Raw genomic sequence first — 22,233 nt, 5'->3', positions numbered from 1 at the left:
AAGTATTGCTGCTTAAATTTAATGATGATGAATTAATGATGATATTACAAATAGTAACACTGACTGGTTTATTTTCTATCTTAGAGAAAAAAAATCAAATAAATGCTTTGAGCTCAAATAGCATTTGGTCAAAAGGTTTCCAATACATGAACAAAACAAATCATACTGATCTGTATTTTAGTAAGAGCAGAGGTCATGAGGATTTCCCATCATGCTCCTCACCTCGCTGTCCAGCACGCCGTTCTTATCCCTGTGGGGCGCCTCGTAGGCGTCCATCTGCTGCCGCGACACTTTGGCCAGCCTCTCCCGCCACAGCTCCTCAGAGCCGACCACCAACCCCTGGCAGTATCTCAGCAGAGCCTGCAGGGACCGGCCAGTTAGACCTGCAGAACACTCAGCAAGCCTGCAGGGACCAGGGACCAGGTTAGACCTCACAGAACACCACAAGCCTGCAGGAACCAGGGACCAGGTTAGACCTCACAGAACACCACAAGCCTGCAGGAACCAGGGACCAGGTTAGACCTCACAGAACACCACCAGCCTGCAGGGACCAGGGACCAGGTTAGACCTCACAGAACGCCACAAGCCAGCAGGAACCAGGGACCAGGTTAGACCTCACACAACAGCACACTATCAGATAAACAATCTACACAACACCACAGCATCTGATACACAACCTACACAACACCACACCACTCTCACTGTCTGATATAGAACCTACACAAAACCATTACACTACACATCACCATTCCTACGGTCTGATATACTGTACAACCTACACAACACCACACCATCTCATACACAACCTGCACAACACCACACCATTCTCACTCAAAACAATCAAATCTATCCCCAGGAAGCACAAACTAATGCACAGCACTCTGGGATACAACCTGTTTGCACTGGCAAACAAAAAGCACTTTAAACCAATTACAGAGAGCAAACAGAAAAAACAACTACATGCAATTAATGCTGCTTCTGGCGCAATGGGCAGAGGCATAGGCTTTCTTCAAGAAAAAGTCAATGAGGGGCACATCCGACCTGCCAATCAATTTCGATAATCTGTTTAACGCCCACACTCATTGCATTACATTCCCTTAGCAGAGAGCTCCTATCCACTGTCCTGCCATCTTACAATGCAAGAGAAACAAAATGCATTCACCTGATTAATATGAATGTGACAGGCCTGGATAACTGCATTCACAGACCCAAGAGCAATGATGTGATAACACTAAATCACTAGTGCAGGATAGCTATGCTAACCAAGATCCACATTCTAAGTACACATTCAAATAGGCTACATTCATAACAGGCCCAAAATAGAGAAGAATGAAAGTACCACAAGCAGAATTAGTACAAAAGGAGAGCTATGCAGCGGGGATGGGAGGGAGACCAAGATCCAGTCTGAAGTCGTGGGTCTCAGTTTGTGCTGGAAGATGACTAATGACTCCGCTGTTCTGACCCCTTTGAGAAGTTTGCCCTCCTACTGAGGGGCCAGTACAGGCAGGCATTGACTGAGACTGAAAGAGGGGGCGGAACAGAGAAATCTGGCAGGGGTGTGGGGTTCGACGACTGACTTGGGGTACGGTGGAGCCGATCCATTCTCTGCCCCGAGGTTTCAAGCCTTATGGGAGATGTAATAGGCAGTGAGATGATGTGGGGGGGGGGGGTGACATGAGCCCGTTTGGGAACATTTTAGGCTAGTCGTGTAACTGCACTCTGCACTAACTGCAGGGGTTTAGCGATGCAGAAAGGGAGGGCAGTGAGAAGGGAACTGCAGGGGCGAGAGTATCGCCACAATGCTGTCAGCCAAACTGGCTGCGGTCTCCAGAGCTCACCGCAGTGCTAGCTTACCCTCACAAAAACAGTGCAGCCGTCTGCTGAGGGAAACATTTTAACTGATTCATTAATACATCCAAAGACAAACAAACTTCCAGAGAAGTGCCAGCATAAACTGCGTGCGCATCACACACACACACACACACACACATGCTGTCAAATCCTATGAATAAATCACAGCCTATAGCTGGACCAGGTCCTGTCATTAACTGCATTAACTGAGATAAGCAGAACAGCAGAAGGCAATACAGAGAGGAGCATTCAGAAACCAGTGATAATGCAGAAGCCGCATGTGAACAACACAGTATGGAGTTACTTCTGTGGCAAATTTCTGCACGCGCAATCTAAAGGAGATTTTTTGCACACGCATGCACTTCATTTTGTAGAAAAATGCATTGTCAAAAAAACATTTAGTGCTCAATACAAATTGATTTTCATGTCTGCTAATATCCACATATGCGCAGAATTCTGACCTCTTTGCAACACGTAGTTCTCGCTCTCTCTCTCTCTCAACACCCCTGCTCTGTACCCTCAGAGATTTGCCTGTGCCACAATTTCAGCCAATCAGAGATGGAGGAGGTCATTTCTGATTGGCTGGCTTGATTTCCTTGATTTCCAGGCCAAAGGCGATTGGAAGAAACAAAACTTTTTTTTCCAAATGTGAAAGGAAGAAAGGAGGGATTTTCAGTGACCTCTAATGACCGGCCAGAAAGCTTTCGGAATTAAATTGTGAAAATAATACTCCACAATTTCCAATGAGTTATGATTTTCATTTTCATTTAAAATATTAAGATCATGTTGTTTTTGGCTGGACCGCAACAGCGGGGCCAGCCCTACAAACGCGAATGTCTGTGGCTGAGTGATGAAATTACACCATTGCTCAGCCGAGTTATGACGTCACACCATTGGTCGGCCAGTCCAGCCATATACTAGGTTTTGATCTGGTCTTGTTTTCTGGATAAAAACATAACACCATAATCTTAATAGTTAAACAAATAGGCTACATTCACATCATACAAATCTGAACACTGTTGTAGGGATGCTGTGCCACCTGTGTAGGCAACACAAGCAGTCGGTGAAGAGAGGCAGGGCAGTTCCCCCCCCACCCGCCACCCCCACTGTGACTCGGTCCTGGGTCGCACTGCGCCATCTCACCATCCCCCTACCAAGAAATCCTGGGGGAAACGCAGGCTTCATAAAAAAAACCCCAGCAATTTCAGGAATGCATGAAGGTGCGTTGGCCTGACCTGACCTCTTTGGAAGGGCACATCCATCAAGAGTTACTGTGTTCCTCTCTCCATTACTTCTCAGGACACGTCCGTGTGCGGGGCCACACAGAAAATTCCAGACCAGGACGTGTTTGGTCTCTGGACCGCAGACAATCCCATTATGGGCATTATCCGCTTAAAAGGACAGTCCTCACGACAGTCGTGCTACGCATTAAAATAATAACAAGTCTATTTGTTCAACATTTCTCTCAGCACTACTCTGTCAAGATGAGTCACCTCAGACGCATTTGTGCTATAGTCAAAATGGCGACTTGTTTTTTCCTTATTCTATGCGTCCTTTCAGGAATGTTCTACATACACGGACCAACTCTCCTCTCTGGTGCCTGTAAGTGGTTCCTGAAACTGCCGTGAGCCTGACCGTCTCTGAGAGGTGACTGGCTTGGATATTTTGGCATAAAGGATGACCTTGGACATGAGGGTATTTGATTAATGAGTTATATGTGGAATCATTGTATGCAATTCAACCAAAGAGTTTAGAAAGACAAGTGCAAATATAGGTGCAAGCAGCAATGTCGGGGGCCAAGCACCAAGGGTGAGCCGTAGAGCGTTGCTTTTTCAAGCAATCACCACCATTCAAGTTTTCCTTGTTGAAAGCCACCCATGTCCATCTAACAACAGCATGCATTGTCATGAATTTATACTTAGCATACCCAGCAAACCACAACCCTGAACGCCCCACACCACCAGTTAATTTTTAAAATTATTATTATATAGGCTATATTAAAATTCTCCAAAGCTTAAGACCAAGCCTGGAATTAGGCTAATCAGACCAAGAATTAGTCCTGTGACTTAGCATCATATGCTAATTTTCATATACTGAAATATGACTGGCTGTCATTTTGTTCACAAATGGCATCTTGATCAGACAGAATTAGTCGACATAGCTCAGGAGGTAAGACCGATTGTCTGGCAGTCGGAGGGTTGCCGGTTCAAACCCCGCCCTGGGCATGTCGAAGTGTCCTTGAGCAAGACACCTAACCCCTAACCCCTAACTGCTCTGAGCGAAGAAGCACAATTTGTAGCTGATAAAGCGCTATATAAATGCAGTCCATTTACATTTACATTACAGACAGCATTTCTAGTATAATTTCTTCAGATAAACCAATGGCCGAGAATGATTGTTTTTTTTTTTATAGCGGCCATGTTTTTCACGTCATCGACACCATTCAAATTCAGAACATGTGGCCTTCGATTCTAGAGGCCAAAGCCCAGTTTCAAGGCAAACGGTCGAGTAGTTAGCCCACCCGTGATGACCCAATGCACAATTGCAACAGAAACAGAGCTGCAATTCAAGCTACTATTCACGCATGTAAATAATTTGCTGTTACCAGTTAGTGCAATAAATGATCCTTTTTTATTTTGAACAGTTGTATATATCATTGTACATATCTTTATTCTTGCTATTGTTGCCATTCTCGTTAGTAATTCCCATTGAAGTATTTCTTTCACCTACTTGTGCTTGAAAAGCCTCTCCACGGAACCGCTAGCTGCGATGTACAGTATAAAGCATGCGCAGCAGTGTTAGGTCCTGTGGGCAAAATAATTATTTCGGTCAGAAAGCGGCATCAGAATTCAGTGCCATTTAAGAGAGAAATATGTCTGGATAAAAACAGCCCTGTTCTAAATGCCAGCTTAAATCACAGACAGTGACAGGGACGGTTATGTGAAACTCCATTCATTTTCTCCATAGAGAAATGTGCCTTTGATCCCAAAATCCATAAATGGGCAAAGGTTTTTCGCTCTGCGTTGCATCAGACCTCCAAGGCCTATTGCTTTCGGGCACACCACTGCTCCCAATTTAAATGATGGTCTCGCAGTTTAAATTTAGGCCACATACGCAACCAAAACCCTCATACTATTGAGTCCTGTATAGAATTCCTATGTATTTTTATATATAGCCTACATGAGTTACGTGATTTTAAAAAGAAAACAATAATTTACCGTATAAATAAATGATAATAATTAGAACATATTTGCGTAATCCAACTATTAATAATGCCCTGGATCAACACAAGACATCCAGAACAGTACATACTGCAGCATAAAACAGTCATCACACACAAAGTTTTAGTCTTTTTTCATGGTGCCAAGAGTAAATTCCCCCCAAATCAAGTAGGCCTAATATTTTAAATAACGTATTCCTGCACAATTATTTTAAAAAATATATATATATATATATATATTTTTTACTTTATCATTTTTTGTTATCTCTACTTTTATTAAGTGGATGTTTGGTCCAAATGCCCTTGACAACATGAAACACAATTGCAGACACTGGTTTGAAAAGAAAAGAAATGCAGAGCCAAATACACCAACAGCTCACAGTCCCCTCAACCTACCACTCATCTAAACCCAAATTCGAAGGGACGCCCTTTTTGTCAAGGACTAATGCGCCTCTCTTTAATATTTAACCTTTTCTAAACACATGCAAAAAGGAGTGGAAGGAAACGATCATTTCTTTCTTTTATAGCCATTTGTTTGAAGCAGGGCATATTACCGGTAAATCATTAAAAGGGCAAATCACATTTTCTCAGAGGAATCATTTATTATTTACAGATTCTGCGAAGGCAAACTGTTGCACTCTGTAGCGTTAAATTAAGGAAATAAAGCATAGGCCTAATTTGCTGAAAAACCCATTCCATCAGTATAGGCATTTTCCCCTCAATCCCTAAAACTTCACGTAAAGAATAAAGGACCTATTTTCCTTACTGTACTAAGATGGAATAATGAATTCTGGGACCCTCTGCCAAGTAGCAGCAATCCTGAAAGTGTAGAAAGGTAAAGTAAGTGGCTATTTTGCCCTTTGGTTTTGGAATTATATAAGGTCAACGGTGTCAGAATCCAGAAACTACACAATGATGCATTGGAAGGGGAATTTGGCATTTCAGCAGATGGTCTTTGTACTTACAGTACATTCCACTACGCATGTTCTTTGGCAGGCCCTGTTAAGTTCTCTAAAAATTCCAGACAGTATTTATGCAGAGGATTTTATAAGGGAGATTCTGGCCAAAAAAACCCAGCAGCAGTTCTGTAGAGAAGCTCTTTCTTCCTGCTTGACCAGTGTGAAGGACGAGCCTTCTAGAACAACCTATAAAATGTATACCTGCGTGGATTAATGAAAAAACTATTTTAACATAGTTAAATAATAATTTATACTTTCTTACGATCAGCATATCCAATGAAAAGACTGAAACCTACAATGAATGAATGAATTTCTCCTACCAACCAGTATCGTCCATCTAGCCAATGCCAGACATATCCAATATCCCAGAAGCCATAGAACTGCATTGTTGTCCAAAAAACTGCAAAAACAAGTCAGAGGTATGCTTTTGCTTTAGCATAATTCATTACGATAAACCTGGTCTTTGTACTTACTACTGCAAAAAACTATATGATGTGACAGCGATAGCTTTTTCGATGTGGAAAGTATCGAATGTAACCACATGCACTGCACCAACATGTTGAAAATAGTACAAACTGAAATGAAAAATTTCCTTTGTTTTGAAGTAAATGTGGTTAAAACTACATGTATGGTTTTATTACCATGAAAAACATACATGTTTTTTATGATCATTTTTGCCTTTTCTGAAAATGAAAATGTGTCACTGAGCTTTATTGAATGACTTTCGTGCACTATTTGACTGAATGGCTTTATGGCTGAACGTTAAATGGGGTAGGAGAATGTCAGTCAGTACTGAGAGATACAATCAGATATATTGAATTACCCCAGTCTTATCCTTTTAGCATGCATGGATGTCAGTCAAAGAGGATCCTCAACTTCAGGTAATCAAACCACCTGAACCATTTCATACGCAAGTGATGTGATTGATTGCATGTCTGCGTGTGTGTGTGTGTGTGTGTGTGTGTGAGTGCGCACGTATGAAGTCCATTATCAAATTGTGTAACAAGGTCACCTGAGCCAATAATGTACTAAGTGCAGGTGTGTGGCTGAAAACTGTCTTGTCTTGTTAACTTGGTTGTGAAGCGTTTCTAGAGAAGTGGTATTTTTGTAGAGAATCTCTCGTTTTTATGGGCAGCGTGTCAGAAAGGGCGAATCCCAGACCGCATTCTGTCCCTGCTGTTTATTCATGTGCTGAGATGCTTGGAGTTTGCACACCTCCCACATTTAGACTCTTCTATTATTAAATTGTGAAAATAAACCTAAAGGGAGCGTTCCTTCCGAGGGGCCATGTGGAACACGAGAGAGCGAATCAGGAAGAAGGTCTGACACATGACGCCCCCCCACCCCCACCCTCCACAAACACTGGGCTGCCAGTAGGTACAGGACTAAAGAACCCGGTTGAGCTTGGATTAGAGAACCTTGTGGAACCTGGGTAGCACCAGACATCTCTGCCAATAAACAGACAGTCGCGCGCGCGTGTGCACACACACGCACACACACACGCACACACACACGCAGGCAGGCAGGCAGGCACATACAACAAACACATGCACGCATGCAAGCACACACAAAAATACACGTACCCACACAGGCACACACACATACAAGCGCACACACATACAGGTGCACACACGTACAGACACACATACATACATATATACAAGCACACACACACACACACACACACAGGAAATGGAGAAAAGGACTGCAGGTGTAATTAAGGAATCTGTTAAAAAAAAAAAAAATTTTAAAAGCTATATTCGGATGTGATAATGGTTGTAGGAGTGAGCTGGAGGGACCCAGTGCTAGGATATTTCTGAAAAACAGTTTTTAAGTCCTGCAGCAAAATAATTGGATTATTACTGATGGGAACACAACCGGGGGAAGGGGGGCCAGGGATTATGGAGCGGACGGGGGGGGTTGTGTTTCGCCCAAATTTAAAGTGCCACTTGTGTACAGGAAACATCTGTAGGGCTGTGAATTTCCATGCATTCCCAGGACTTCCATCTTACACAAATTCTTAATTTTCTTACACATTTCTCCGCTCCAAGCTCAACCGTGGGTCCTACACTGCATTTCAAACGATACGCCTGTTCCCAGACCATGATTACACAAGATTGCTCTGCCATGCCATGACCCAAGGAAGTCATTTTAAATGCATTATTAGCTGCTTGTGTCCAGCGGACCCTGAAACATTTCGGCATCCCATCACCTCCCCCCCCCTCCCATTTTTACCTGTCCTCTCTACCTGTCCTGTCGCCCTCTGGTCTATTCCCGCTTCCGAGGCCTCAGGCACCTACCACCTCCCCTCTGACCTCTCATCTTTAATCATAGTCCTGTGTGTCTCCTGTAGGCCTGTTTGCTTACAGTGCACACTCTCTCTGCTACCCCTGCATCTAAACGGCATTCATACAGACCCACCACACTCAGGAGCCCTCAGCCTATAAACCCACAAACAAACACACCCTTCTTCTACAGCATCATTCCTTCATAGTTACGTACTCCACTGCTCTGCTAAATGTAGCATTGCTTTTATTGGACGATATATTACCTGCTCTTATTACAGGTTGTTATGTTCGAATAAGAAGAACTATAAAAATGTATTATTAGCTTATCAGGACCCGTGTGGTGTGATGCGAAAAACACAGAACCCAAAAACCCTTGAAAAAAGAATGTGTGGCTTACTAGTTTTTTTTACAAATGTGCAAAATGTATTTTTGCAGGCAAGATGATGATGGGGCAGTCTGAGTGATACAATTAGAATGACATTTTCTACATTAAAATGATTTGAAATTAATTATGATTCTGTAACATTTCAGATGAACACCAGTACAATGTGTACAATGCATTATGGGAAAACAGTAGCTATTTATATTTTTTCATAGATTTGATTGTAGCATCTAGATTTTTGGACAAAGGAAAGATAGCTACATGTACAGGTGCAGAATTCCCATTTATAATAGACCTACTGTCAAAGGCTGAGCTTCTTATCTGTGACGTCTTCAATATTATTTAATTTTCTGGGATTGGTTGCACTTAAGATAATTTACCAACGTGACAAACGTTCAGTGTTTTTTGCTGAATATCCCACTGCATAAGGCTGTTCTGAGGATCAAATGTTCTCCAGAGAATGGAACCACCCAACCTGCATAGTTAATTAATTAAAGTATGCAGCCATCGACTTGAACACAAACACAACGACCATGAAGCCTTCAGTTACCAGCCACCCATCTGTGTAAGCATTTGTGTGTCTGAATGTGCATGAGTGCATGTTAGCGTGCACACGTTTGTGTGTGTATTACCCCTCATGTGCTAGTATGCATGTGTGTATACGTGTGCAATTGTGTGAGTGTGTATGTGTGCACGTGTTACGCGCTCCTGCCCTTCCATGTTTCCCTTTCTCCCTTTCACAGGTGTGCATGCAGCAGGTGGACGGAATTGTGGGACAAGCTTACGTGTGCGTACGTGTGCACATGTGTGTGTATGTGTGTGTGTGCGTGTTTATGTGTGTGTGTACATGTGTACGTGTGTGTGTGTGTGTGTGTGTGTGTGCGTGCGTATGTGTGTACGCATGCACGTGTGTGTGTGTGTGAATGTGTGTGTGTACGTGTACGTGTGCGATTGTGTGTGTGTGCGTGCGTGTGTATGTGTGTACGCATGCACGTGTGTGTGCATGTGTGTGTGTGTGAGGGTGTGTGCCTCAGCCTCAGCAGTTTGGCTCCAGCAGTTTCTCTGAGCGCTCAGAGCACTCAGGAGTCTGAGAGAGACTGTTTAATGAGCTCTGTGTGCTGAATCAGGCTCCCATTCATACTGTCACTTCTGCTAAAAATAAAGGAGCCTATCCACTATCTCTCTCTCCCTCTCTCTCTCTCTCTCTCTCTGTCCGTCTCTCTCTCTCTCTCTCTGTCCGTCTCCCTCTCCCTCTCTCTCTCTGTCCGTCTCTCTCTCCCTCTCTCTCTCTCCCTCTCTCTTGCTCTCTCTCTCTCTGTCCGTCTCTCTCTCCCTCTCTCTCATAAAAGTTTGAAAGTTCAGAAATCCAACCTGAATTTTAAATATTGTAGTTACATCTAAAAAGCAGCACAGTGGATAACTGCTTAAACACCTAAGGAATGATAAGAATGTCTTTAACAGGAGACTTCAGGTATAATGAAAAGTTAGAACCCGTTCTGTAAAATTTGGTTTTCAATGGAACAAGCAGCATTCACCAGCGCAAAGTAAAAAAGCAACATTTTTAAATAGCCACAACACATACAGACTCCCCACAGACTACAACAGAGAGGCAAACGCACACGCACTCACACACAAATGCACACACATGCTCGTATACAAATGTATACACGCTCATGTGTGCAAGCACACACACACACGCGCACAAGTATGCACACACACACGCTCACACACAAATGCACACACACACACATACACAAATGCATACACGCTCATGTGTGCAAGCACACACATGCACACAAACAAGTATGCGCACACACGCACGCAGATGCACACACAGCCCTTCCTGTTTGTGTTTCAGCGATACAGAATCCTCAGGCTCCCTTTCTTCATTACTGATACCTTCACCGCAGCAGAGTTTTCCAGGTAAACCCACAGGTGAGATAAGAAACGCGGTTTCACTTACACAGGTGGGCTCCATGCCATCCGTGCGGTGTTGCCATGACAGTATCGGTTGAAGCAGTGTTATAAGAGCCCAGCTGAAAATCATTCAAACCCCCAGCAATTATTTACTCGGCCCAGCAAACACAGACAGGCTACGCATTTACGCGCCGAAACATTACCAAAATGTTGAAGAAACACATTTAACGCAAGACTCAAATTACCCCAACACCAGTCGTTTAACTTTTAAGGCTGAGTGCGACGAGCTCTACTGCTCTGGAGGGGTCTTGATGTTAAAGATACCTCTGCGTGGGAGGAAAAACCACTCATAACTGTAAGCTGTGATGCTTCAAGGCCATTTTGCTTCAGACTACACACTACTGACATTAAACAGACCAGTGCCTTTAAAACGAATAAACGATGCGTCTGGGTCCATTCTCCAGAGGTCCTGCAGCTCACACTTAGCAATAAAAAGAGCACGTGAAGACTGAAGAGGAGGGGAAGGGGGGGGGACTGTCACTCATTCTGATCTCATCTCCGCGCTCTTTCCCGTCTCACAGAGGGGCCGCAGACACTGAGCCCAGACTGACAGCTGCCTCTGACAGCCGCCGCTGAGCCCGGCGCCTCCCCTCTGCAGCTCGGCTCAGACCGAGCCCCTCCGGAATCAAAAACAGGTGTCCTCTGCTCCCGAAAGTGGGGTCAACACGCCGACCGCACAGGGGCACGCTCGTGCTTCATCGAGCTGGGCACCGACAGGACAGCGAGCGTCCCTCGGGCCGCCGGTAACCGAGGTCAGCGCTAAGCCTAGCCTTTAGGGAAAGATGTGCAGGAAAACTGACTGTTTTCTCACGTTGTGACAGCTTCACCGTGTCGTTGCTAAGCGCTGTCTCTCGGCTCATAAACTAAATAAATAGCCTAAATAGAACCATGCAGAGTGGCTCACAATAGTGACAAATTATAAGCTTGGTCCCATCATTATGTGATTCATACCAACTGACAAACTGTTTGGTAATATCAAGATAATCGTTAGGTAAACTGTCAGAGAGAAAGAGTGATTTCAACCCATTATAAAGTATCTATTAGAATAGTGAACCTCTTTGTCTAAGCCTGTAAAATTTGTTTATTCATCTGAAATTTCCCTTCTTGCATCTTCTCTTCAATAAAATGGGTAAGGGATAACAATCGTTGTTGATAGCCATGACAGCTTTACGGTTACGCCGTTTAACGATATTTATAAAGCAGTTTTAACAGTTTTATGTTTCTTTCTCTTGTGACTTATATCAGTGGTATAAGTGGTTTTACAAGGTGCTTTCTGCTCTTGATGCCCTCATGGCAGATTAGATTTTAGCCTCACTGCCTTGCGATTTGGCCCCGGTGACCAATAGGTGACCTATATTGTGGCCATGTCAAGGCCAAATTGGCCTGGCGCATGAAATGATGAAATCTGAGGACTGTAACCTATAAATTTAAAAGTGCTAGGAAGCCCAGGTATTTACAATAATGAACAGGCTACTTATCCTTAAATTCAAATGTGTGTGATATATATGCATTCTGTACAGTGAAACTGAAAAGCAAGCCAGCAAGATACATTACATGCATTACAACAGTATACATTACAACGGGACTGAACTTGGAACTGTTTAGTCTGTGGGAAAACGGAAATGATTCCCCTCAGGAGTTTTGGGGTGGGCATTTCCAGTGGCCCAGGTGAATGTGTTGGTGATACTGAGCGCTGGCTCTGTTCTAAGCCCTACTGAAATGATATGGGTCAGGATGATTTCAGAGAGCCACGTGCCTGAGACTGAAATTCAGCGAAACCATTCCCCACCATTAATATTTAATCATACCTCAACTCCATTACAAAATAACATAAACCAGAAACAATCCTGTCCCAGATTTTCTTAAGTTAATATTTATATTCCAAACCGAACAGAGCAGTCAGGAAGGGTAAAGCCCTACAGTTTGAGAGATGTGGGCGAACTGAAGAAGTCTGAAATGACAAAGGAAGACAGCGAGCTCTTTCTTTATGGCTCCATCACTTTCATCTCAGAAACACGAGAGCCATTTTCCTATTCTTTGATTTCAGTCGGCTGCTTCAGAAATGCTCTAAAAGGCCTCTTTAAGAACATCTGTCATTGTAGTCCCAGCATAATTACAGGCTCTAAAAAGGCAGAAGGGATCGTGCACAGCTAAATGTAAAAATGCTTCTGAGAGCAGTTAATATTGCCCACCTACACACCGTACATTAATCAAATTAACACTGCCTCCAAAAACTCCGTTTGAACGCATCTCATAATGGAGAAATTTTTTGGAATTCGTTGAAATTTTCTTCCATCAAAATTTCAATAAAACCTTGTCTAAATGTATATTTATAATAGCACAGTTTAAATTTCCATTAAACCTGTAGCTAAATAGATTAAATGAGCAAGGCTATAACTAAGAACTAATGACGACAGTATCTCGAAGGTTTTATTAAACAAAATAAAACCAGGGAAGATCGTAACAATGTCAATGATGCCATTCGCAATATACTTGGTAGACCAACTGTTGCTCAAACAAAAGAGAAAGTGCACGGTTCATCATTAATTCACAAGAATGGCATGGCTAAAATACACAAAAGGTTAACTGACTGATCTCCTTGGTTATTACTTAGTCTCCGATGGCATAGAACCTGTAATGTTTCCACGTGGCTCTCCTGAGGAGCACTGGAGGTAGAATTTTTCGAGGCTCCCCCATTTAAAATATGCAGCACTACAGGCTATACAGACAGCGTGGCCCGCACATGAAGGCTTTGTAATGGTATATCCTCCAGACAAGACGATAACATGGCGTGCTGTTTATCGGCCTCTTTGATATCCAGTGCTGCCCTGAGAACAACACGAATGAACGCAGAGCGCTACCGGGCTCCTTCCTGCGCCTCGGCAACAACATTACAAGTTTGAACGATTAATTACAATCACAAAAGTTTCTTTACTGTAAAAAAAAAAGGAACAGCCCTAATATGGCCACAAATCTAAAATATTTCCATCGTGTATAGAACTGAGAAAATTCACCAAGACAAAAGTGCAAAAAAAAAGGCTGAATTAATTAGTGTTATATACTGTAGCCTAATTGTAGAATACGTATAAAATAAGAATGAATCAAAATGCAGTAATACATTTCCATAAGTAATAATACATAAGTCCATAATTTCTATTAGTAACAAAAGCACTTTACTGGCATGAAATATTGAATAACATTCAAAAATTGGATAGTAAGCAATAAATACACTAATGGGCAACCTGCACATTGTTAATATACAAAATAGTATTTAAGAAAAATTAAAAAATCCAAGTGCCTAAATATGGAATTAAATGAGAAAAAAAAAGACCTATACTTCCAGGTAGGGCTGGGCAATAACTCATATGGACAATTATAAAATGTTTTAAGTGCAATAACAATAGGCATGAGGCATAACAATTTTCTTTTTTCTTTAATCATACTTAAATGCAGTATTAAACGTTCAAACTTCAGAGGCCACATAAAATAGTTCTGGGATAAAAATAATTAAATAAAATGGCACTCCTATCTATCATCTGGGTGTTGATGACATCCACCGAGCATCTATCCATCCATTATCTAACCTGCATATTCCTGGTCAGGGTCATGGGGGGTGCTGGAGCCCATCCCAGCGTGCATTGGGCGAGAGGTAGGAATACACCCTGGACAGGCTGTAAATCTATCACAGGGACATTCACTCCTACCTGTTCACACACCATTCAGTCATACACTCATACCTATGGGCAAGTTAGAGTATCCAATTAGCCTACCTGCATGTCTTCGGACTGTGGGAGGAAACTGGAGTACCCAGAGGAAACCCACACGGACACGGGGAGAACATGGGGGAGCAAACTCCCCACAGAAAGGCCCAGCCCGGATTAGAACCCATGACCTTCTTGCTGTGAGGCGGCAGCGCTACCCACTGCACCACCGTGCTGCCCCTGATTTTACATTATGCAACCTGCATCTGCACTACATTTGCACTTCTATCGCCGGTTATGGTATAAGGTGGGAGAAAACTGTACTCCTCTCAACTGCGCAGTGTAGTTACACATGACGCAACTCTGAAACTCCTTCAGTGTGATAACAGAAGGACCATAGAGTTTAGTGAGATGGAACCTCTGATGGCTCATCAGTGAAGTGAATCAGCTGCACCCGAATGCGGTTTTCTTTATCGGTGCTTCATCGGCGGGATTCGACCTGAAGGAGACCCCGAGGGATCCGAATGTCGTCTTCTTCTCACAATAACGGAGTGCGTCTGCTCTGAACCGCTGCGAGCTTCATTTGCATTTAAACACTATTTTCACTGAAAGCTCGGTTCTCCCGGAAGCTGCTGAACATGAACAGGCCCTGACCGAGATGCACCGTACGGCACGCGGCTGCAGCCGTCGTGATTCAGACCCCTTACTATCGACCTGCGTTAGAGCCACAGTCATTACTCTCACATCAGCGGACCCATGATTTCACCGTAATACACTGACGGATGAGCGCGTGTGAGTGGCCTCCTGGGACCGGCCAATGAGCCGTCTGCATGGTGATACATACGCCGATCGATGCGCCAGCCGGGGAGGAAGAGGGAGAAGGTGGGTCACTTCTCCGTCTATCTCTCCGGGGGGTGGGGGTGTAATCACATCTCTGTATTCTACATTCATCACACTGAAGGGGGGGGGGGGGGGGGGGGTTACGCATTGAGAACTGTAGTTTCCTGGGCTCTCTCCCTGATAGTTCGAGTCTTTGTTTTCTCTTATAAATATTAACACAGTAATTCAAACCAGCAACATTTGCATAATCCACACTGTACTGTTATTTCCTCTTTTAACTGTCTTTCCAAGAATATTCTAAAGACCATATGCAGGGTTTTTCCTGCATTGAAATGTCTTCGGCAGGCCGCCTAAGTGTTTCTTCAAGCCGCTTAAGCCACCTATAGGAGAAATCGTGAAAAAACACCCGTAAAACAATTAGAAATGGCCAGCGCATTTACTGGTGCAATTTGGTTGCGAATGATACTGCATTTCAAGTTTAAGTTTTGATTGCTTTCAAGTTTATGTGCAACCTCAGACGCAAGATTAACTTCAGCAGAATCCGTTTAATTGCATTAATAAATAAAACAGTAGACAGAGAGCGGCGACAACCATGAGTGCCACTCTGGCCTCTGCTATAGACGTGATTTTTCAAAAGAAACCATCTATCTTCGTAAACTTTGGCGGTTTTGTGTCTTTACGGGGTAATTGTTGGATTATTTATGAGGCATCTGCCGACTTTAAACATATATTCATAGTTCATTATGCAATGTAATTGGACGTATGTCCATAGAGATATCCGAAGTATGCAATAATGGTTTACGCAAACATGCAATCTCTTTAAAATGTAATGAATGGGAAATGGTTTGGTATTTGGCAATTCTATGCCAATACCCGAATTATGTGATAATCTGTTATGCGAAAAGTGGATTCTACTGTATTATCATTAATAAACACTGGATTTGCATATATGTGCAGATTGAACTGAGAAATTAAATTCTGAAAAACCCTCTATGTTGTCACAAGGTACAAGTACTATAACACCAGTGACGAAAAGATGGTGCAAGCGTTCTTGAGTTAATGAAAAAGTCATTGAAATATATTAATGTGCCATTTGTGTGGATTCATCAACCTAAAAGGTTAACACTGCACCCTACGTTTTGAGTGACAAAAATGAAATGCATTTCAAGACATCACTTAGGCTATACCACTATTCCCTATACCACTATTCCTGTAGAATGACCCCCATGTGTTAATCATCGATGATGTAACTACTGATAGCAGCAGAGAATGACTTCTGAAGAGTACAGAAGCATCTTATCTGCTCAAGTTCAAGCAAATGTCTCCAAACTCATTGGACGGTACTTCACCGTACAGCAAGACAATGATTCCAAATATACCGCTAAAGCAACAAAGGAGTTTTTCGAAAGCCAAAAACTAGAAAATTCCTGAAATTCAAAGGATATGCCACAAAGTACTAAACATGATTAATTTCATGTAGGCTATATAACATTAATATGTCCCAAACATTAAGGTGTCCTGAAATGAGGATGACCATGTTTAAAAAGTGCTCTAATTTCTACAAGGTGAAACCAAAGTGTATAAAAATCCCCTTACATAAAATCTGAGAATGTACACTTTAACCACATGCAAATTGTTTGAGTAAAAATCTAACATTTTAGAGTAGAGACAATTTTTTTTTAAATGTCTTTGTGCCAAACATTATGGAGCTCACTGTATATACAGTATATAGTTATAAGTTATAGCCTACACAATGTGTAAGGCTCGTTCTTCCCAGTTTCGTCTGACCGAAGAAGGCGAAGCCCCATGCAGCTCATGCACTTACCAAATGCTCCGCTCGCCACTGCTCGTCAAAGCGTCAACCTCACGCCTTACACGCCAACCTTGGCCAAAACTGCGCAACAAACCTCAACATCAGAGACGAAACCTCAACACCAGAGACAAAACCTCAACATCAGAGACGAAACCTCAACACCAGAGACGAAACCTCAACATCAGAGACAAAACCTCAACATCAGAGATGAAACCTCAACATCAGAGACAAAACCTCAACATCAGAGACAAAACCTCAACATCAGAGACCAAACCTCAACATCAGAGACGAAACCTCAACATCAGAGACAAAACCTCAACATCAGGGGCCATCTGAGGCAGCTCCTGAGATCTGAACCTCAGGGAGTGCTTATATTTACCAACTCGCTCGTACGGAAAACCGCTGGAAGCAAATGTTGCTTCGCCCGAGGATGTGCGTTAGGAGCGACTCGTAGCATCAGCTTCACGGGAACATTTGAAGTGGGCACGCTGTCACTCAAAGGATATGAGCCCAATATTATAATATACGCCTGTAGAGAAGCAGCTTTACCACCACCTCGTTACCTCAGAATAAAGGTCACCATGTATGGACGGAAGTCATCGCTGACAACTGGAAACAGCAGTGATGGCTGGATGGGAATACGTTTGCTCATAAATGTATTCACACGTGTTACTGTATTTCCAAAGGAAAACCATCTTCCCATGTACCTCCAGGCAAGAACAATGGCTGCTGCAGTTGTCAAAATAGAGAGGAGATGGAACAGAGCTTTCTCCATTCTGCTTGAATAACAGGCATAAATAGTCCTGCTTGCTTAAATAACATGCATATGGGCCTTAGAACAAAAGGTCCTCCACAACAGACAAACAGTTTACACTCTCCAGAGTAGAACATTTTTATATTGAGTATATTTTTTTATATAGTAAAGCCAGTGAGCTTAAATATAGCTTGGTTTGCTTAACCATAGAATGCCATTTAAAATACTGTGTGGGGTTCCCTGAAACATTGGGTTCATCCGGCCAGGCTTATAAACTGACATAAATAAACCAGTAAGTAATGAGCAAAATAATATTTTATTTATTTGTCTAGTGCAAACCCTCCACCGTTTTGTATTGAATTTATTTTTAAAATAACGTCAAATTACCAAGGAAAATCCTTTCCAGAACGCTAGTTGAAATGAACTAGCAGGCCACCTCAATCTCAATAATTTCAAATCACAACCTAGGTTTCTCATGATATCCAGAAGCGACAAAAAAACCTGACTGCCAGTATTTGCAGAAGGTCATAGTAAGGTATGAAGAATGGGTGTGGATTCATGTTGCCAGTGGTAAGACTCAGTAGTTGATTACAGAGAGCGTCTCTAACAGATCACATGGGAAGAGTTTGACAGTGGGGTCAGAGGTGGGAAATGCTACCTACTCTTTACCGATGTTTTATTAGCAGCCATGTTCAGGGTGTGCTATTTTTATCACGGTCCCCACATTCATTTATGCAGACTGCCACTGTAGCGAAGGTGTTGTAAAGGACACAGACAACAGTGACGGCTTATCTGGGACAGAGCTCCACTGCCTGTGAATGAACACAATGGCATAAGCACATCACCTATGCACAGGCATAAACACAGTCCCGATGCACAGGCATAAACACAGCCCCGATGCACAGGCATAAACACATCACCAAAGGACAAGCATAAACACAGCCCCGATGCACAGGCATAGACACAGTCCCGATGCACAGGCATAAACACAGCCCCGATGCACAGGCATAAACACATCCCCAATGCACAGGCATAAACACAGCCCCGATGCACAGGCATAAACACAGCCCCGATGCACAGGCACAAACACATCCCCGATGCACAGGCATAAACACAGCCCCGATGGACAGGCATAAACACATCACCAAAGGACAAGCATAAACACAGCCCCGATGCACAGGCATAAACACATCCCCGATGCACAGGCATAAACACAGTCCCGATGCACAGGCATAAACACAGCCCCGATGCACAGGCATAAACACATCCCCGACGCACAGGCATTAACACAGCCCCGATGGACAGGCATAATCACAAATGTATATGCATGAACACATCAGCTACATATGTGTACAAACATTATCCATGTACATGCACAAACACATTATCTATACACGCAGAAGCACGTCACCTATCAGTGAGCATAAACCCATCACCTAACAGCAGAAACACATCACTAATCTGTGTGCAAGCAACCCTTGATTAATAATGACATAATCTGCAGAAGTTGTATGCTTCTTAATACAGTGCAATCAGGCTTTGTTCGTAACACTGCTACCAGACTGTAAAACACACCACAGACTCGGGAGCATGAATGACAGCTTCAGTAAGTCTTACTTAGTAACGGCTCCTCTGTGTCATAATTTGCAGACAGCGCATACATTATACACAGTGCAGAGATTTAAGTCACTAGGTAGCAGACAGACCCATGTGCAAAGCCTGCTTTACACCAGCTGGGTGCACCTCTCAGCCACAGCAATTTAGAAGCCGGTTCTGCCAAAATATTCTGCTGTTCTTCACAATTCCCAGAACCCACAGAGCTGACGCGTATTCAGCTCTTACTAATGCCAATCACAACTGAAGGAGACCACCAAACCACAACATTAAACACTGCAAGGCTCTATTCAGCAAACCCAGTCATTCTGGCAAAACTCTTTCCGTCACAGAAGAAATCATCGAAGGCATCGGTACGCAAGAAAGCAGCGAACGTACAGCTCCATGTTCGTGGACAGTTTGTGACTGTTCGGCACTTACGGTCATGAGCTCCTTCTGAAACGACTTCCTCTCCTTGTTTTCCGGATTGTTGCAATCCTCCTTGAGCTTCTCGAGAACAGAGGCCACCCTCTCCGGCTCACTGTCCGTCTCTGCCCGGCAGAAATATGACAAAGGGAGGTTGCTGTAGCCCAGGGCATCAGCGAAAGCCCTCCAGTTCCCCAGGTTCTCCATCAGGATTGTGCGCACGGAGGCGTAAATGTAGGTAAGGTATTTGCATGGCTTTAGGATCTGCTCCAATAACATGGTGGTAGTGAGGTCAGGCCCGCAGAAATATATGGGCTTGACCTTCCCCATAACCAGAACATTTTTTGCATGAACAAGCCCGGTCCTTCCCTGATAATATCCAATATACCACTCTTTGGTCCACAGTTGTCCTTTTAGTTTTATTTTCTCCTCACTAAGCAATGCAATAACATCTCCTTTTTTGTACTCCAAGAGGTACTGGTTTTTAGTTTGCCTGATTACCGTTTTTAGTAACTTCCCGAATTTCAAATTGATGATACATCGTTCATGAAAGATTGGGTATTTGCAGCTTATAGCCAGAGGAGACAAAAGGATCTTATCCACTTCCTTTTTCTTTAGGAACCTCCTCTGGCCTGTTTTCCGTACCACAGTTTTTGGAGGGGGTTGTGGCGTCTGCACACAGAACTGGGCCAGGATGCAGTCCTGGTCATCTTTGACCTGAACCCGAAGGGTGAAGTCAGATAAGTCTTCAGAATTCCGTGAGGTGATGGCGTAAATGAGCCGGCTCACCTTCCCCAGTCTAATTTGAAAACCCTGTACCAGCCGAGCTTGTTCACTGTCCTTGACTTCATAGTTGGATATGTTGGAGTACATGCCTATCCGGAGGTCCTGCGGCCGTCCCAGGATGAACTGGTGCTTTCCCCAGAGCTGCAGGGCCACTGGAGGTGTGGAATGGACTGGTTTCCCCACCTCATTTGCCAGCAAGGTCTTGGGAGCAGAGTCATGTCCAAAGATGGCCACCACGGTCTTAAAGGAGGGATGGATGTGTTTAGGACCATAGACGCCCAGGGTGACCTTCTTCATCACATGATCCCACACTGTCAAATGTTGTGAGATGTGCTGCACTTTTGCCACGATAGCAACGTACATGCAGGGCTCAAGGTTGTCCAGATGGACCTGGATCATGTCCCCATACATGTAAGCTTGGGAAACAGGGGTGTAGGGACCCTCCTTGCAGTCACTCCTGACACACACCACCTCAGCCATCTGCCTGCTCTCCTTCCTCACCACGACGGACACCTTCATCTCCAGAGTGATAAAGCTCTTTATTTCCATGTTGCTCAGTTTGATCTCCACCACGGGACTCACGGTGGAGCACCTGTCACTGTTCAGCTCCAAAGGAGGATCCAGCAAGGCCTTCATGGAGATTTGCTGGTTTTCCCCAGGTACCACATGACCCTCAGGGATGTAAATACTTATGCTAGTGTCTGGTAGCTGGATTGCCCCTCCAGAGCTATCCAGTTTACACACAATGCTAGTCTCTAATGGCTGAGTCTGGCCCCACCCAGGGTTCTGTCCCAAGGAGTCCAGGTCATGACAAGACCTGGCCAGCTTCCTGTGGTTTAGCCATGCAGTCCTAAAGTCCTCCCTACTCTGGAACTGCTCAGGCGATGGGGCTTTTAAACCAGTACAGAACCCAAAGGAGGCGGGCACAACATTAGACTGAGCCTGCAGAATAGAAAGCTCCGACAAACTGAAGGACCTTTTGCTCCTGAAGAAAGGGTTGTCCCGGGAAAGGTTCTGCACAGCCTCCAGGTTGGGGCTTGTGGGTGTGATGTCGAAGCAATTGTTGCCATAGTTGCTGGAGGTGGCGAAGGGGTTGGAAATGGAGGGCACCAGGGTGCCATAGAGAAAGTCTGCGTTACTGCGCATGGCCTTCTCATTGCTGTTCTGGTCCAGCCCACCCTGCAGGACCCCGTTGAGAAAGGGGTTGGTGGAACTGTGGTTGGAGAAGGGAGTGGGCTCCAGGACCACCCCGGTCCACTCCCCGAGGAGATCGGGCTCCCTGGCCCCGTCATCGGCACTGTCGCCCGCGCTGTCGATGACCCCGCTGTCGCTGAGGGAGGAGCTGCAGTAGCTGAGCGGCTGAACGTAGGCAGATGGGATGTAGCCCATCTCAGTGTTGTTGTGGGCATACCACCATTCCCCGCTCGAGGCGTCCAGCACGAAGAGCCGGTCACCTTTGGAGAACTTCAGGGTGGTGAAGCTCGACGGACGGTAATCCTTGATGGCAACAACTTCCCGTATATTGCCATAGGAGGCAGAGTCGTCCAGCCTTAAGGCAACGGAAGAAGGCACTGCAAAAAATAAAGAAAAGGCTATTTCAAAGAGACCAAACATTTCTTCTTATTAACAGCAGTTTCATTTTC

At 44.0% G+C, this 22,233-nt stretch overlaps 1 protein-coding gene across 2 annotated transcripts in view; it reads right to left on the bottom strand.

Annotated features, from left to right (window-relative positions):
- LOC135240781 (SH3 domain-binding protein 4-A-like) overlaps positions 1–22,233 on the bottom strand; it is a 47,919-nt gene that overhangs the window by 5,777 nt on the left and 19,909 nt on the right. Inside the window, exons 3-4 of one of the 2 annotated variants that reach the window (XM_064310700.1) lie at positions 19,820–22,161; positions 223–360 (exon numbers count right to left, since the gene is read on the bottom strand). In XM_064310700.1, coding sequence (XP_064166770.1) covers positions 223–360; positions 19,820–22,161 — 2,480 coding nt within the window. Of the gene's footprint in view, positions 1–222; positions 361–17,044; positions 22,162–22,233 lie in introns of those variants that run through there. The other variant, XM_064310699.1, reaches the window with a different exon arrangement.

The sequence above is a fragment of the Anguilla rostrata genome, chromosome 15, assembly GCF_018555375.3.
Source record: "Anguilla rostrata isolate EN2019 chromosome 15, ASM1855537v3, whole genome shotgun sequence".
Taxonomy (NCBI): domain Eukaryota; kingdom Metazoa; phylum Chordata; class Actinopteri; order Anguilliformes; family Anguillidae; genus Anguilla; species Anguilla rostrata.
The sequence above is the reverse complement of the archived record's forward strand: the minus strand, read 5'-3'. Positions and strand labels throughout refer to the sequence as shown.